The following is a 17,866-nucleotide window of genomic DNA, read 5'->3' on the forward strand; positions in this document are numbered from 1 at the left end:
GGAGCCTGAACAGCAAAATAATTCTTGTCAACTACTGCATCCTCTACTGTGTGGGTGGGGTGGGAACAAAGCTGACAAGCTCTTAAAAGAAAAATGTTTTGGAGCTGTGTCCTGTGTGTCCCTAGGGGTGTGTGTAACTTGCTGATAGGCTTAAATTTACTTCAGACACCTTAAAAGAGAAATATTTTAGGGATCTGCAAACTTAAAAAGGTCAGTAGTCCACTTAAGGATGTTAATTCTTAGTGCTGAAGACTTCCATGACAGCTTATTCAGCTGCCAGACATTGTAATAAAGCCCCCACTCTGGCCTTGGCATCTTAAATTAAAACAAAGTAGTAGCATTCAAAATGGTGATTATAGCTTCAAATTAATATCATTATTTGATACATGTGTAAACCCATCCACAGTCATAGCAGAAAGGCTACAGTGCTTTTTCATACTGTTACCAGTAGACATACTAACATTTGTCTGTGTAATAAAGCACAACCACCTCATTTTCCCTGTTAGCATGACTTTAATAGTTAAAAATCAAATCTGTGCAGAGTGTACTTTTATTTGTTCACATTACCTATTTGTGGTTAAAAACCACTTAATCTGACAGTTCAAAAGCATTCTTTTAAAACAAAAGAATTAAACATAGCTTGTGCTAAAAAAATCTGCAAGTTACGTGGATGCAGTATTATACAGGAGTATAAAAATCAACAGTATTCTACAGAAAATATTCTCAAAACAGCAAATAAAGATTAGGCATGTAGGCATGATCCTGAAACAAACAAATATGAATTAAAACACAGCTAACAAAACCTAAAAAAAAAAAAAAAAATCCCAAATACCTGTATAAAAAAAGCAAGGATTCAAAGTGCAGGTGCTCCAGTTCTCATTTTAACGCTATTATTCAGTAAGTCAATACAGGATACTATTCATTTCATATAAAGTGACAGTGTTCTCAGTAAGATTTAAACATTCAGTTACATTATTTTCCAGATTTTTTTTCACTACTGCTGCTTTACACTGTAGTAAATAAAGACTTATGCAATACAGACTTTTATTTTCTTAATCTAACAAGGATATAATAGGTTGGTGGTAAAGGTTAGTTGAAAGAACTAAGCTATATTTGCTGTAGATCCAGCCTTAGAAGCAGATATATATACTTTTTTCCTAAGCTTTTAAAAACAGACTTCAAATTTTGAAGAGACTCTACCAATCTGTTCTGGGACCTGCATACACTGTCTTTGGAAAACACCAGCAAAGCTTCCAAGTCCACTGGTTAGGAATCCAGCCCTGGGCAGGGTCATGCTGGAGATCTTTCTTTGGTGGCCCCAACTGGGAAAGGGTTTTCTCTCTGCTGAACCCAGGGAAAGGCAAACGGGCAGAAACCATCACATTTATCCACATTTGCCTGTGTGGCAGCTAGGCTGGGATGGACTCCTCACTTTCACTTGAGCATACCAATCTCAGGCAGAGAAGTTAGGAGTGGTCTTTCATACATTCGAGAAAAGTAAAATCAAAGCATATGTTCAAAGCCTCTTTGGAAAAAAATTATACTAAATAAAATTATGCTTCAAGGATGTTGCCTGGAACTTATTTTCATCCGAGGTCCTTTTCAGGTTGACAGTGTCCCTTTAAATTTTAGGTTCTTCCCATTTTGTCTTTTTTTTTTTTCCCCCAAGCATCAGATCTCTATATATGTCTATTTTAAAAATTCTCATAAATATTGGCATTAAGTTTACATTTAGAAATTAATAACTAATCTTTACCATTATACACTGACAGCAGTATTAATAATACACACACTTCACTGACAAGCATTTTTTTTTCTGTATTTTGAATAAAATTTGCATGTGTAACATTTCCCACAGAAAGAGTGATCATACTTGAAGATAGTTATGTTTGCACCCCAACATTTTCACATTAGTGAAAACAACTATGTTTTGAAAATACCAGGGCCTCTGCCAGGTACTAATAAATAGAGAATAAAAAGAAAAAATTAAATAAAAAACCCGATTGCCATTTATCCCGACATAGTAGAGATTTCATAGTCACTGGCCGAGGTTATTGGTTTACCCCTCATCCTGATGTTTTTAGCATTAATAATCCTAGCCATCATGGACACAGGCTTGTCAAAGTACCTGACCAGCGCTGGCTCAGTCAAAAGGGAGGCTAAAAATTGTTCAAAGGTGATGGCCCAGTCCCTGTCAATGCTCGTGCTCCTGCAGAGAGCAGGGGTGTGGTTGCTCCGCACCAGAACTGTGTCTTCCCCAATGTCCTCGCAGTGCAGCTTCTCCTCCTCGTGCGAGCCTGCACTCAGCACCGAGTAGGAGGACATGGAACTGTCGTCTTTCGTGTCGTCATCAGAAATGAGCATGGAAGAACAGGCTCCATTGTCCCTGGGAGAAGAGTCTTCCAGCTTAATGTCTTCCATCTGCATGCCCAGGGCACTGTTGGTGCCAGCGGCCTCCTCCTCACTGGCCACGAGGCTGCCCCGGAATGCCTTGTGCTGTTCCAGGGGGTACTGATGGTGCTCCTTCTTCAGGAACAGCTCTCTCTGAATGGCTTTGTTGCAATTGTTACTGCTGTCTGTGTCACTGGGAGGCTGCATGCTGAAGAGCTTCCCAACCTCCCCGATCTCCAGCAGCAAGCTTGTCACGGCAGCAGTAGCATGGTACAGATCTTGCTCATTGGGGTCTTCACTGAACATGTTGTACATTGTCTTGCACAGCTCAATGAACTGCCCCTAAACACAGGGGGAAGGAACATTAAAAAGAGTTTATGTGACTAAAGTGAAATTTGAAATAATCGAGGTGCAGTCTAGGAAGCATTTTCTATGACTGGGCAGTCAGATATGTTGCATCTCTCAAAGGTATTTAGAATAAATTATTGGATATTTTGTCCAACATATCACAAATACATTTCTCTGCAGCCACAGGAGGGCAACGGAGGGTGAGCAGTGAGACACTTTGCATTAATTCTGGTGGATTTTCTTGTAGGAACGATGCTAAGTATAAGGGTTTGCTAAAACTGATGAGAAGTAATGAAAAATGAAGACATGCAACACTCCTTAGCTGAGAGGACTAACTTGGTTGGATACAAGTCTTTTGAAATTCAAAACTGATAAATTAGATGGGAAGATTTGCTCAGGACAAATCTTCTTAAGTAAGAATCAGTGCTCTACAGGAAATAAACCTTCCCTACATGCTCTGGAGGAAACAGCTATCCCAATAGATCTCCTCAGCAGTTGTGGATCTGAGGGGAATGAGACCATCAGTACAAAACATAAAATACTATTTTCAGGTTATGCTTATTAGACATTAAGAGGTGGCTGGTGATATTCAGTGTCACATCCTTTGTCTAGAGATCAAAATAATGTTTTACCATTCCTGTATGTGTGGATCTCATTTTTGGGATGCTTTGGGAGCTGAATGCCAGTTAAAGTATTTTGTAAACAACAAACTTCTGCAATCAGCTGACTGCTAATCTGGTAAAAAAGTATCTGCTCAAAATAACACCTTTCTTCAGTGTTAATAAATTGAATATTTATAGATATATGAAAAAAGTTTAAATTTAATGAAAAGTAAGTGGCAGCAGAAGTACCTGATTCAGCTTGGGTAAGTCCTTTGTGTTTTTTGCTTTGGATTTATTCTCTTGGCTCCACATTCTCAGGTAATTTCGATTCTCTTGTGAGCTCCTCTTGCCTATTGCCAACAAATTACCCAGAGATGGGAGGAAAAAGTCCATGAAGAAACCTCAAATTATTACCTTTATTCCCCATTTTCAAAAGGAGCATCTATACATGAAATGAAAGATGTAACTCACAAGGAGACACCAAGCATACCTTTGTCTGTTTTCAGACTCACTGTAACAAACCCATCATCTACTCCATGTTTGCTCCTGCTCTCTAGGCCAACAACTAGGGAGTGGAGGGGCAGGGGGAGAGAGAGATCAGTGTGGGTTTAGATACAGACATTGTTTTCATGCATACAGTGCAAAATAACAAAATGTTTACAAATATTTACAAACTCTGCAAAAAAAAGCAGAGTAAAAATTACAGGAATAAATTATGGTTTCTGCTAACCCTTAAGCCTGCCAACAAATTCCATTTAATTTATAATATCACTGTTAGGCTGGGACAACCTTAGGTTTTGTCCACATAGTACAATGATTAACCTGTGCAAACACAACACACCTCCTAGCATGATACATGTTTGGTGATTATGCTAGTGCATCCTCTTTTGCCTCTCAGGAACTGAAATTGCCATTTCTAGACTATTAACTCCTACCTATATTTTCAAACAACTTTCCTCCCACTTATAAACTGAAGGATGGGTTATATTTTTTTTTGAATCAAAAAGAAACTTCACATCAAGTATCACAAGAAAGAGAAAGTATCACAAGAAAGGGCACATAAGATTTCAAACTGCTGAACTACATTTTGATGTATCTTTTGCTCTGTTTTAAGTCCTGATCCAACTACATCTTGCGAGCCAATCTATTTATTCTTATTCTCCACAGAATTAGTTCTACTACAACACACTTACGGCATTATTCTGCAAATACTTCTGCAATGTGCAATTCAGGGGGACTCTGAGTGTGCACATGCCTGCACCTCTCAAGGTATCAACACGTATACAAATGCTTCACACTACTTTTTACAGAGAATACTTTGCTAACAAAGTTTAATCCAATTAAAACATAGCTCCCTAAAAAGACATGTTGATTGAAATGCATCACCTCATCTTTTCATACCCGAGACAAAAGATGCCTACCATGTGTACAGTCTGGTGTGATGTCCTCAAAAAAGTACTGAGTAGCTTCAAAAGCAGAGTCTGGCTCTTCTTGCTCAGGGGATGGATCTAAGCAACACAGTAAGATTCTTTCATTAAAAATTTCACCCTTTAATTAAAAACTGAAAGGTATTTCCATTAATACATTTAGAATGTCAGTTTCTAAAAGTAAAAGTATGAGGGTGTGATGGGCTAGGAATCATCTCATTTTAACTCATAGGAGATGAACAACTGGAACTGAATTGTCTCATTCCCAACATCCAATACTGTCTCACAAGGAGCTGTTTGCTTCCAGAGGCTGGCTTACCCATCTTCTCATGCCTGCTTCCATTACTTTCTTCTGTACAGCTCAGTGTGTCCTAAGCAGGGTTTGCTCTCTTTCCTACCTGGAAACAATCTGTCATCATTTGGAATGAGCTTGCCAGTCCTCAAATATGAGAAGCTGCATTCTTAAAAACAGGTATTTTTTGTAATAGTTCAATTTCTTTTTATATTTTAAGTATTTTTAGAAAGTATTTGAAGTATTTTTTCCCATTTAAATTACTGAATCCCTCAGGCCTACCTCCAAGCAAAACCACCTGGGAGCAATCAGCCACGTTCAAAGCATACAAAGATGAATGTCCTCTCAAAGTTTTTAGATACGTTTACCACAGCATATACATGTGCACAAGAGTTAAACTACCCAAGCAGTAGCAATGTTCTTAAAGTGCATGTTCAGTAAGGACAGCAGTAGGTTCTTTATGGCATGCACATGACAAGCCAGAGAGGACACAGTTCCAGTACAGAATTTTCAGAACTGTTCTAAGGTGTTTTCATCCCCTCTCCACCCTGAACTGCTTCTCTTTCTTAGCTGAGTCCAGGTTTGTACAGCTCCCTGGAAAACACATCTAAGAAACAATCTGGAGCTTCCCTCTACAAACATTTGTGTCGGTCCAGAGGGGAAACCAAGAAGAAAGCCTGGGGACAGAAATGTGGAACCAGGACATGCAGGAACATTTCAAACTAGCTTAATTTTGAAACTCTTAAATAGAGTGCATCATGGTAACATATGTTGAAGAACACTGGATTTGTGCCTGGAGGATATCACCAACCCCAGCTGTAACAGGCAAGAAACATTTATATGTGGAGGGAGCAATTGAGGGCTGTGAGGGTGCTTTCAGACCTTCCAAATCTGTCTGGTTAGAGTGAAAGCTTTCTTATTTTACTGCTGCATAAACAGCTATATTCCCACAAATTAATTTTTAATTGGGAAAGCCAGTCAAAACAACTCTGCTCCAAATTCCTGTTCTCAGCAAAACAAGAGCTATTTTAACATCATTAACTTACCAGGCAAAACATGCATTTTATACAGTAGCTTCAGCTTCTCTGTAAGATCTCCATGGCATGCTGCACCTAAACAACATTACATGCAGTACATTACTAGTCAGCATTCCGTGCCATTTTATTTGTTATTGCCACAGTAACAGTTCTACATTCACTCTGGGAAGTACTGGACCCCTTTAAAGCTCAAGATCATGAGGCAGTCACTCAACTTCTAAGATCATACAGTAAAAACAGTAAGAGAACACAGACAAATCTACCCTGAATTTTGTACTTCAATCTTGGGTCCTTTCTTAAATGCCTATTTCATAGAACTGTCTATGGTTTTGGCATTATCACTCAGAAAGGCCTCCAGCTGGAACTTAACAAGACCTTTTTTGTGTGGACTTCAAACTTTCTGATCTGAGGATCTAATACCAACATCACATGTCTCAGAGCAGTAAAATATTAAAAAAAATATATATATATATATATATATAAATTCAAATAAACAGCATTTATATTAGCTTAGCCATGGGCTAAACTGATGTTCAGGCAATACTTTCTAGGGATTTTTCCACATCAACCTCTATTTGTTTCTGGACTACACTAGAATTACCTGTATGAAATCCAATTACCTGTATTGAAGCCCCTCCTTCCAATTAATTAAATGGACAGTAGTTAATTTTAAAGTAATCAAATAACCGACAATCAGACTTTTTCATAAATCTCACTTGTTGTGACATGTCATCCATAAATAAATTAATTAATTTGATTGTGCAGAGATTTATTTTACCTTAGAGGTGACCGTGTCAGCGTACCTCTGCTATGCAAACTACAGCGTGGTGTGGCAACTACTAACAATCACAGTCTCCTGTAAAGCTTAACAGTCCAATAAATACAGATGTTAGGCCAAAAAAAAGTTAAGCACATCTACATTAGCCATTTTGCTTTCAACATGGTCCTTTTTAAGCACAAAACCTTGTTATGTTCCCATCTGGTGTATCACACCATGCATTCTCTTCTGGTAAAAGCAACATGACATAACCAAAGGACAGAATGGGCTGCACTTCTGCTTCCTTCATCAACAGGGAACTGCAAAATAGGATTCAGGGCACAGGGTGACATGTAGTCTTGTTGCTCTCTCTGTTCTCAGACTTGAAGAGAACTGAAAAAGCTCCACAGCTACAATTTGAGATAAATCTGTATGTGCCTCCTGATGCACACTTCTCCTTCCTCTTAATGCCTCCCTTTTCCTTTTTGCTCAAAATTAGGAAGAGCATTGCCAGCAGGTCAAGGGAGGTGATCCTGCCTCTGAAAGGCTTGGAGAAGTGGTGAGGTTACAACTCTGCATTTTGAATATCCTCCTGCATTCTGTGGTTGAAAAAACCCTGTTTGCAAAACAAACCAAAAAAAAAATTACACTCAAGTACTCCTTGCAAGACACCTTTCATGGTGCTGACTTTGACAGGAGGCTGAGACAAGTACTGCAGTCAACAGCAGCCACTGGAGAAGTGGGGAGGTGTGTGTCCTGAGAAGGGAGTATCGCAAAAACATGACAGGAGGCAGAAGGCCACTTGGAATCCATGCAGAGATCTCTGTAGCTTACTTGGATGTGCAGTCAACATCTGTCATGCTATAATCCAGTGTGTTACAGGAGTGCAGGGGAGCTTTGTCAAGAGTGAATAACTTGAAGAGCTCCTAACCAAGGTTGAAAACCTCTTCTGAGCAGCACAACTCATTGGGCAAACCACTCCTATATTTGGACTACATTATTGTAACAGGGCACAGAGTAAACATAAAGAATACACAAGATTATTCCATCTTTGCTCAGCTGAGGCCCTGGAGGCACCTGAAGAAGGAGGTTCTTGAGCTATTTGTTGTAGGGACAATGAAAAAGAAATTGAATTATTAGAAGTCCTGGGGCATGGTGAAATATGCTCAAACAGGTCCATTGTTTTTTTGTTGACTATGCTGTCCTTCCTACCACTCATGTGCTTCTCAACTAAAAAAGGGGTCAGTGAGGGGGAAAAAAAAAAAGAAGGTTTTCAAATTACACCACAGTGGGCTTAGTTGCTGAAAAATATGAGATTTCAGAGTGAGTATTTTTTATTGTTTTGCCCATTGAAGATTTTAGTTCAGTCATGCTGGCTTATAGCCATATTTGTGCATTTTACATTCATTTCTGTTCACAGTGCTCAATACTGGCCCTTGTTCTTATTACTCATTATTGGTTCTAAAACTTGCTGTCTCAATCAATAGCTGGTTGACTGTAACTAACAGCATCCTGTAAACTGGAAGAGCAGTTAATTCCTGGGTCCTGAAAAGGCCCCAGAGTGTTACCTGGAACAGTACCTCAAATACAAATCACTGCATCACAGGAAGCACTGGGATTTTTGGAGGGGTGTGAAGGGGAGGTGTGCATCCAGTTTTACTGTCACAGCTATTTTGCACTTACAAGAGAACAGGTGCTACTACTTCTGTACAGAGGTTTTAATGTAAGGCTGCATTTGGAGCTCTAATGCTTAAACATACTGTTAACAAAGAACTGCTGAAAACCAGACAGGGAAACCTTTTCACTCTCAAAAAGAATCAAAATATAGAGCTGGTGGAAATTCCACATTGCCATGAAATGACACATGGTAGATGGTGAGATGTTGGTCACTTACAGCAAACAACTCCTGCTATATTTAAAAAAGGAGTGGCCGGCTCCTGCCTCATCTTTGTTTCCTCATGTTAATCCTGGGGCTTGCAATGTTGACTTTCATGTCCCGAAATCTTGCTTCTTCAACACTAAAAACATTCAGCTTCCCTCTCTGACCTGCACCTCCACTTTCCCCTTTTCAGGGGACTTCCAAACTCCAAACTGTTCTCTGTAGTTTTGGTTACTGACTTCCGAAGCAAGAGAGGTAGTACCTCACACTCTAACTATGCCTAGGGAAAATACACCATTAAGCACCTGTGTAGTTAAGTTTTTGTGCTGAGAGTTAGTAGTCGGTGAAATCCTCAGATCCTAACAGATCTGTTTATGTGTAGTCCTTTTCCCAGTGTGATACACCACTGGCTAATGTAGATTCACCTACTAAGATCTGAGGGAACCACTGTCACAGGATGATAAAATGAGCTGAACAGAAACAAACTGGTTTATCATGTTGGTTTGAAAGTGCCGTGGATCCTCCTTACTTAGTCCAGAGACAAATTCACGGAAGTTGATGAGCAGATCGCCATTTTCATCCAGAAGCCTGAACAAGCGGGCAGCCAATGTATCTGAGTGAGTCCCACAGGCCCAGGGAAAGAGGAGGGCAAACATGCTCTTGAACTGCTCGAAGTCAATGCGGTATTGCTCCAGGTAAGGCAGGCTGGGGTCGTGCCGCTCCGTGGCATTGCTGTTTCCTCCCCAGTAGCAGCTAGTCAGGTGTTCTGCCTAAACAGAAGGTAAACACCATAAGATTGTCAGCACCTCTACAAACAATTCATTGCTCTCCATGATAAAAACAATTCCAAACAACTCTTCCACATGCATTCTTAAAACAATGCAAGATAACAGATGCATTTCAATTTCTCCAGCCCTTCCACTTCTGGAAGGGGTTCCTCCTCTAACCAGCACAAAAAAGCATCCCTCTATTAAAAAAAAAAAAAACAAAACAAAAAACCAGAAAGAAGATGAAGCAAAACTTTTTCTGCCTTTCAAGCAGATGAAACATGAAATACCTGTTTTGGCCAGAGCTGTGACTTCACAGGCTTGTTGTGCTTAGTCACCCTCTGCACCCTCATCATGCAGTCAAGTCAGAAGGCTCATGAAATCTTTATTTAATCTTTAATCATATGAAAATAGCTGTTTATTTGACATATTTTTTGTACATTCTCAAAAACAGTGAATAATGTACTGTTCTTTCAGTCTTACTGAAGTCAGTGGAGGTTCTGGAGTTGATTTTGCCAAAATCTAATTCAAAACAATTCAGAAGCTTAGATAAAAAGATCCCAGCACTGCACAGTGATTAACCAGGGAAGACTGTCTGACTTGGTCTCACTGATTTCATGGAAGACTGAAAGAAGGCACTGCAGGATTTGGACAACTTGGACTTCTTGTTACAGATGGGAAATTAACAGGATATAAATTCTTCATCATATTAGAAAAAATCTCTTGTTATAAGAAAACAGAGGAAGAAAGTAATTTAAGACATTGTGCATGAAGGTGAACCTAACACATTTAAATGCTCACCTTTAAGTCTGTGGATCTAATGGTACTTCTTTACAACCAACTTATGAAGACACATCACTTCGTGGCCTTAAATTCCCATTTAATGCATTAAAGCATTAACCATGGCAAAATTCAGCTACTGCTATACAAAAGTATTAACTGTGTGACATAATAGAATAATTGTGATAAATTCCAAAACTTGGGTCAGGTAGAGGGACACATATGTTTAGTTTCTAATGACTGATCAAAAGCATCTATCAAATTTATGATTTTATTTTTTTTACCAGTATATATTTTTTTTTCCATGGACAAATCAATAAGTGAACTAAACCCTTCCCAATGTTTTAAAAACTGATTGAGTTTAGGATTTTTTTGTATATCAATAATATAGCAGCTAATTCAAGTTTGTATCAAGATACCCAGTAATAATTGACAGACTTGACTTGGTGCTTAGAAAAGACAGAGTCCCCCATCAAAAATGATGGAGGCACATGATCTTATCTTCACTTAGCTTTACCTTGAAAAGCGCATATAGCTCTTCCAGTTCATCAATAGTAAAAGAAGTCTCTGTCACAATAGTTCGTACCTTTTGAAACACAACATTAACAGTTACAGATTTGAAATCCATGTTTCACTGAAAAGTTAAGTTAAACTTCAGAAACTAACTGAACTTATTATGTGCAAAGAACGTTATTTCAGTACTGACCACATTGCGCTTTGTAGTATCTTCAAGGGTTTGGATGACTTTCAGTCTTTGTTTGAATCTCATTTGTTCAATTAAATCTGCCCGGATACCTCCAAATTTCTTGAAAGAGAGAAAGTAGTACATGATTGTCTGTGTATTAATATTCAAAATATTCAGCTTGCCTTTAATTTATTAGAAAAATTAATTTAATTACATGACATACCACAAATGAAACTGCTGTTAACGCATTTTTTGAATGTGTTACAAAATTACAAAGACTTTAGGAGTATATTACTACATTTTATTTTTCCCAATAACTTATTTTAATTTGAAAGGTCTTTATTCAATTTCTAACTCTCTCATTTCAAACTGTAATCTCAGTACATAGAAACTTCTTGCTTGGCAAATCTCTGTGAATAGATTGTTTCATAAGTCCTCCTGCAGAGTAATATTTCAGCTTGTCCTGGAATGTCTCATAATCACAACGAAAAGAGAATATTAAACTAACTGGATCTCTAATGGCTGAGACAGTACAGCAGTCCTTACATTCTGAGGATCTGAAACAAAGTAGCAAGAATGCAATTTCCACTATGAAAATATTCTCTTTATTACCCAAGTCTTATTTTCAGAAGTTTTTTCCATAATGCACATAACAGTGTCAGGGAGTTCCTGCACATACTACTATGGGGGAAAACCTATTAGGAATAATATTCCATGTTTTCATACGCAGAGGAATGCCTTATCCCTAAGATTCATTTTTGTAGAAGCATTATAAGCAGAAGTTTCTTGCCATCCAAAATCCACACACTTAGGAATGCACAGATGATCAGCAGGAACAACAACCCCAGACATCAGCTACACCACATGTAAAGCATAAAGGGGTGGCAGGACACACTTTCATAAAAGATGGATTTATATTTCCAGTGCAAGTGCATCTACATAAGCAGGCATATGTGCATATGCTGGCACGTCCTTGTAAAATGAAATTAATGCTAAAGCTGCATTTATCTATAAAGGTGTTCACCTTTATCATGTACCTGGGGAGCAAAAAGATCCTTCGTGTACTTTGTGAGCATGTTGCAAATAAAGAAGTCTTTTGACAAAAATGGAATGTAGGTAAACATTCATGAATATCAGGTATCACAGAGGTCACAAAACCTTGAAAAGACAGATCTTTTGTAGCTCTGAGGCCACACCTATTCCAGTAATCAGTTTATTCACTGGTCTGGAGGGCCAAATAAGGTCTGTTCACATCCATAAAACTAAAACTCACGTAGTCTACAAAAAAGGAAGGTTGCAGATGATTACCTTCTGGGAATGGTCCTTTGGCCATGCTAAGTTTCAAACTGTACAAGGAGTTGTTGGAAGGATGTCATCTGTTCAAGGTCAAAACTGTATCAAACCTTTCCACAGCACAGACCTTGTCAGCTCTTTAGTTAATACGGCCAAGATCCAGATACCACTGTACATACAGCTGAAATGTTGAAGGCCATTTTTTTTTCCTAACTAGCTAACAGACAAACTAAATGAGTTAAACATGTAACAGCTCTGATTATGAGTCTACACTCCACAGACAGCTAGTGAGTTATGCACAGGCTTTTAAAACTGCAGTTATTATGCATTATTTCAGTCACTTCTACTATAACACCAGGATCTATGGCTTCTGAATTACATACAAATTGAATGAAAGGATAAGAGATTTCTTACTGAAAACTATTTTCAGTAAATTAAGAAAGTACTGGTAGTATAAAACACACTTGTTATGTATATTCTCTTTTTTAAAGACAATTTCTTCTTTGAAAGTAAAAAGTCTGCTCAGTATTATTGCAGAGAGGGTGCTAATCACTTATTTACCAAGCAATTCTGCATCCTTTCAACTTTCACTGGAGACTTCTCATATATGCATCTGACAGGATTACCTAAGAGCTGGACAGCGTCAGAGCATGATGGAAAGCAGGTGTTCATAAAACAATTCATATATTGTGACTTGACCAGTGCCATCAAGTTCTCAGACTCATCACATTTCCATTACAAGTATCACAGGACAATCTGGAAGAGACAAGGTTTTCCCCTCTCCTTGGAGATTGTGTGTGTATGCTTGAAGGAAGGCAAAGGTCTCAAAAAAACCCATGTTTTCTTCAGCTGTAGGTCTTCCTATTATTTTTAAATTATAAATGTCTACAAGATTAAGGATAGATGGTCACCCAGCAAGCACTCTTAGCAGTTTAAATTATAAAAATTAACAAAAATATGCTCATTTAGTTTATATTTCATTCTTTGTAGCTGTAACAAAACTATCAGTGAATTCCCAGCCCTGAGTGCACATAACTAATCAAGAAACATAACAGGTGTTACAGGTCCCCTAAAGTTTTTGAATCTTAATAGTTTACTAAAGAATTGTTAGGGTTTTTTAAAATAAATTAATTAACAGCAACTTTCTTGAAACTAATTCTCTCTTTCCAACCAGCTCCTGCTTTCCTCATGGTTCCTCAATCCCCATGGTACTTGTTTTGCCTAATTATACTGAAGTGCACTTGGTTATTTACCAAGGACGTACAAGGTTCTGTGCTGCCAAAGCCCCAGAAAGACAAACTAGCTCTGCACGGAGTCAGATTATTCATTTCAGAGCAGTTAAGTCAATGCAAGCAATCTTCATGATGAGGAAAATGGCAAAATGCATGGGAAACACAACTTCACATAAGCACCTTCCTGGCCATTCTGACATCTACCAAAAATCCATCCATCTACCCTGATATACTTTTCCCTTCAGTACAGAATACACTAAGGACTGCCTACTTCCTTATTAAATGTGGTATGTTAAAGGAAGGGGTATTTAGGGGCATAGGAAGTGCTTTTGAGAAAGCTGTGCTATTGCGAAGTATAAATCAACTCCATGTCAATAGAAGGGAATAATGAAAAGAGAAAAAGAGAAAAAATCTTCACAGTTTTTCCTTAATTTTTATAAAATATGGGCAATTCAGTGTAACCATCACAGATATTTTAACTGATGGCTTTTTTTTTTTTTAATTTAAGGACAATTAAACCAGTCTGCAGATTTTAGTTGGTTTTGCAGGCTTTGTCCTGCCCTTTAATATATATTAGTTATTACCAGCTCCTTTCACTTGAATTTTTTTTAGCTTTGGTGATAGAATATAGTGGCCCATGGTCACAATCATCACTTTTAAGAAAATGAAAGGCAAAAGAAACAAAGTGTCACTGATAACAGAAAGGTCTTCTGAAAGCATACAGATTTCACGACTATTTCAGTTTGGAAAAGCACAAAAAAGCTTAAATGAGAATTAACTCCTTTCAAATTAAAAGTTCAGCCTTTTGTTTGTAAATCACTTTTTGGTTGTGGGCTGCTCTCCTTTGAGGCCTCAGACTTCTCTATGAAAACAGCTCTGGTTAGAAGTCTTGGTTAAAAGAAGAATAAAATCTAACTCCTCTTCCTTGCTCTATTTTAGGCTTCTCAGATGAGTCTGCATTTCTTTTATGTTCTTTCTGTTTCAAGCAAAGCCAAACTAGAGTACTAAATTCCTGTGTGAAGCAGAAGTTGTGTTAATTGGCAAGTTCCTGTTAAGAGATCTTATCCTACCTCATAGGAAGACCTGATTAACCTGAAGATATCCACCTCAGGATAAGGCTCTACATCATCACTGAGCAGGGAGTGAAGATGAGGAATGGGAGGAAGAGTACTGTCCTTATTGGTTACACTGTCCAAATATCTGGTGGGGGGGACAAAAAAAAAAGACAGGAGAAACCCAAGATAAATTTGTATGCCCTCCCTTCTGACGGATAACAGCATACAGCTTACATATTGATTATTACATGTAAAAGTGACAGAGCCGTTCTCTAGGAAGAGTTAAGTTATACTACTGAAATTTATTATGAAAATATTCCAAAGTTCCAGAAGCATCTTGAAAACTAAACACTGCCACCAAGCTCAAGAAATTCAGAGGTTATACATGGCAGCACTAGTTCCGATGAAGTGACTCAAGCCAATGAAATCTATTTGTTCAATAGATTTGAACCTACCTAATTCTTCTGAGTCCAACTTAGTCTATTCCCAAAATAATTTTCCTTAACATCAAGGCCTTTTCTTAACATTTAAAAGGTAGCAGGCTGAAGTAACAAAACTCATGTAATCCACTAAGATAACAAATCAAGTTAAATTTCTAAAACTAGGTTTGGGAAGTTTATTTGAATGTCTTGAAAGAAGAATTTGTACCTTGTTGGTCACTTAGCATTATTTTAAAATAATATATAAGGAGTACCTTATGTGGATGAAAGGAGACTACAAGTATGTAAAAATTTACATATATGGTACTGGTTTAAATTTAGTATTTCAGCAGAGAATACAAATCAGAAAAGAAGACAAAAAAAGAACCAAAACCCCAAAACCACAAACACAGAGACACTTAATTTTCTGTAATAAATACCTTCCCAAGACTGTCATGGCTTCTCCATCATCTTTACAGTTAAGCAACTTGTCTACATTAGCTTCGAGGACAGCGAGTGCTAACTGAAATATCACCTTTATTCCTTCACAGAAGAAACAATCCACAACTACCACTGCACTTTCAAATGGCATTACACTGAGGAAAAGAGTGAGGAACCAGGACAGGGAGATGGTGGAGATTACACCCAAATCCTGCATGCAGTCATAAAGCTGTGGAATGTAGTCACGAGCCAGCTCTTCAAAGACACCCTGATCCACCAATGCTCCTGTTGAAGATAAGTAAGGTCAAATTAATTCAGGAGCAACTGATACATTGCCATTTAGGGGAGGAAAAAAAATCTATATATTTAATGTATATAAATAAAAAACCTAAGAATATTTTGCATGGTGCTTATGCACATTTTCTCACTTTCAAATGAGTAACAGACTCCATTACACTACTGAGCTATACCTACAAATTGAACTGTAGTAAGTTTTTTCCTGTTTTAATTATACACTCCATAATAAATAAAAATGGAGTAATTTGGTCTAGCACTAGCAGAAGTTAAAAAGTGGCTTGATATTACCATTACTAATTGGAGTAACACCTTAGCACCACCTGCTGAATGAGGCCAGGGTGACTGTGAGGGTTTAGATTTACTTCAAGAGAACCCAGTATTATACATTCCCATGCCACAACATCAGTGTTTTAACCAGGCCAGGAAGAATAATTTCTAAGGCTGAGTATCTCAAGTATTTGTGAGATATAGTAAAAACAGATTCCATGATAAACTGAAGTCACTCTCTTTGACATACACAAGGAAGCTCATCTGACAACAATAGCTTTCTGATACTTGTGCCCTTTCACATCAGAGGTACAGGCACAAAGACTTCTACTGCAAACTGCTAAAGGTCCTGTTTCCACCTTACCTTAATCAGCTAACTGGATCATTTAAAACTCAAATTTTAGCCTCCTGTCTTTTCTAAAAAATCTACTTTGCTTAACCCCAATTTCGAATGCCATCTGATCCTAAGTAGGTGATAAACTATCAACAATAAAATTACCTCTTTAGAAAATTGCCTTTATTCTCCTGAGCAAGCTGCCTCATCACTAACATACACAGATGCATCCACCCATATATTTGTTTCAGTACAAATAACACCAGTTAATTTCAAAAATGTCCCCAAAGCATACCAACAACTCTTGTGTTGTAGTAGTCAGGCAGCATACGCTCGCACAGAGCCACCAGCAGCCAGAAAGCTTCCTCCTCTTTTGCATAAAGGAGGAGCACTGAAGTGACAATATTCATAGCCTAAAAGAAAAGGAAATATAATTATTCAATATCTAGCACTGTACCTGAGCAGAAAAGTGGTTAGGAAATTAGCTACATCTCTCCCTGCAGATCCCAAACTGTTCAATTACTTCCCTGTAAAAACAGCAGTGTTTTCCCAGTGCTCAAAGAAAGGCCTAAGAAAGCTTCAAGTCACAGTAAATTGTAAGGCTTTTCTTTAGTTTTGTTGTTCTTGTTTCACTGGGGCTTTCTGGTGTTTTTTGGGGGGTTGGTTTGTTTTGTGTTGCAGATTTTTTTTTAAGAAATCAAGATTTTTCTTCCTAATCAAGGTCTGACAGGTCTGCAAGTATCCGTTACACTGCTACTGATATTCTGCCATAGGTGCTTTTGGGGAATCTGGGTCTGGTGCAGCCAAAACACCTCCCACAGCACTAGTGATGCACCTGAATTCTCACTGTAGCTGAACCAAATCTCAAGGTTATTAATTACTGTGACAGTTTTAGGGACCAGAACTGAAATGTCTTTCTGCTGCTCCTCTGTTAAATAATCTTTAAAAATGCTGTAGCTATTACTTAGTGCCATATGTGTTACTAAATAATTGATGATGGTATCTGTTAGAACTGCTTGCACTTACTCAAGTTGCATTTGGAAGTCTTAACAGTCAGATATTAATCAGGCTTCTTAACACTAATGAATTTAAGTTTCTTCTTTGCAAAAGTATGTAAGAAGGCAGAAAAAGGCCCATGTGATAAACCAAAATTATATAGTAAGAAAGAATGATTTAGGACCAGAAACTAAAGTGACTTGAATTATGGGCATAAGAACCTCAAAACCACACACTGGGGTCAGCATTAACTCCACAGATATATGGCTGGGACTCACGGTGATATCTCCCAGGATGCTTTATTTTTTGCAAAGTATTTGGGGGTTTTTTGCTTGTTTTTTTTAGTTATTTTTTGGTTTTGTTTATTTTCATTGTTTTGAATGATGGCATGGCATCATTGAAAGAGGAAAGGAGGTTCTGGAGGGTTATAACTAATACATTGAATAACATTTCTTTATAAGATGTATAGATAAAAATAGATAAAAATTTAAGGCTGAACACAAAGTCTTTTGGTTTTGAGGTAATTTTTTGTTAATATGAAAATAACCTTTCTTCAGGGTCCATTGT

The 17,866-nt window shown here is 37.9% G+C and overlaps 1 protein-coding gene across 1 annotated transcript in view; it reads right to left on the reverse strand.

Moving 5' to 3' along the window:
* Positions 1–543: 543 nt before the first annotated feature.
* Positions 544–17,866, reverse strand: part of TBC1D9 (TBC1 domain family member 9) — a 49,688-nt gene continuing 32,365 nt past the window's right edge. Inside the window, exons 11-21 of the mRNA XM_041461802.1 lie at positions 16,599–16,716; positions 15,405–15,690; positions 14,561–14,690; positions 10,987–11,085; positions 10,798–10,866; positions 9,263–9,503; positions 6,107–6,172; positions 4,763–4,849; positions 3,832–3,906; positions 3,591–3,691; positions 544–2,733 (exon numbers count right to left, since the gene is read on the reverse strand). Coding sequence (XP_041317736.1) covers positions 2,011–2,733; positions 3,591–3,691; positions 3,832–3,906; positions 4,763–4,849; positions 6,107–6,172; positions 9,263–9,503; positions 10,798–10,866; positions 10,987–11,085; positions 14,561–14,690; positions 15,405–15,690; positions 16,599–16,716 — 1,995 coding nt within the window. The 3' untranslated portion in view covers positions 544–2,010. The remainder of the gene's footprint in view (positions 2,734–3,590; positions 3,692–3,831; positions 3,907–4,762; positions 4,850–6,106; positions 6,173–9,262; positions 9,504–10,797; positions 10,867–10,986; positions 11,086–14,560; positions 14,691–15,404; positions 15,691–16,598; positions 16,717–17,866) is intronic.

Source organism: Pyrgilauda ruficollis, unplaced genomic scaffold (genome assembly GCF_017590135.1).
Source record: "Pyrgilauda ruficollis isolate IOZ18807 unplaced genomic scaffold, ASM1759013v1 scaffold154, whole genome shotgun sequence".
In the NCBI taxonomy this organism is placed as follows: domain Eukaryota; kingdom Metazoa; phylum Chordata; class Aves; order Passeriformes; family Passeridae; genus Pyrgilauda; species Pyrgilauda ruficollis.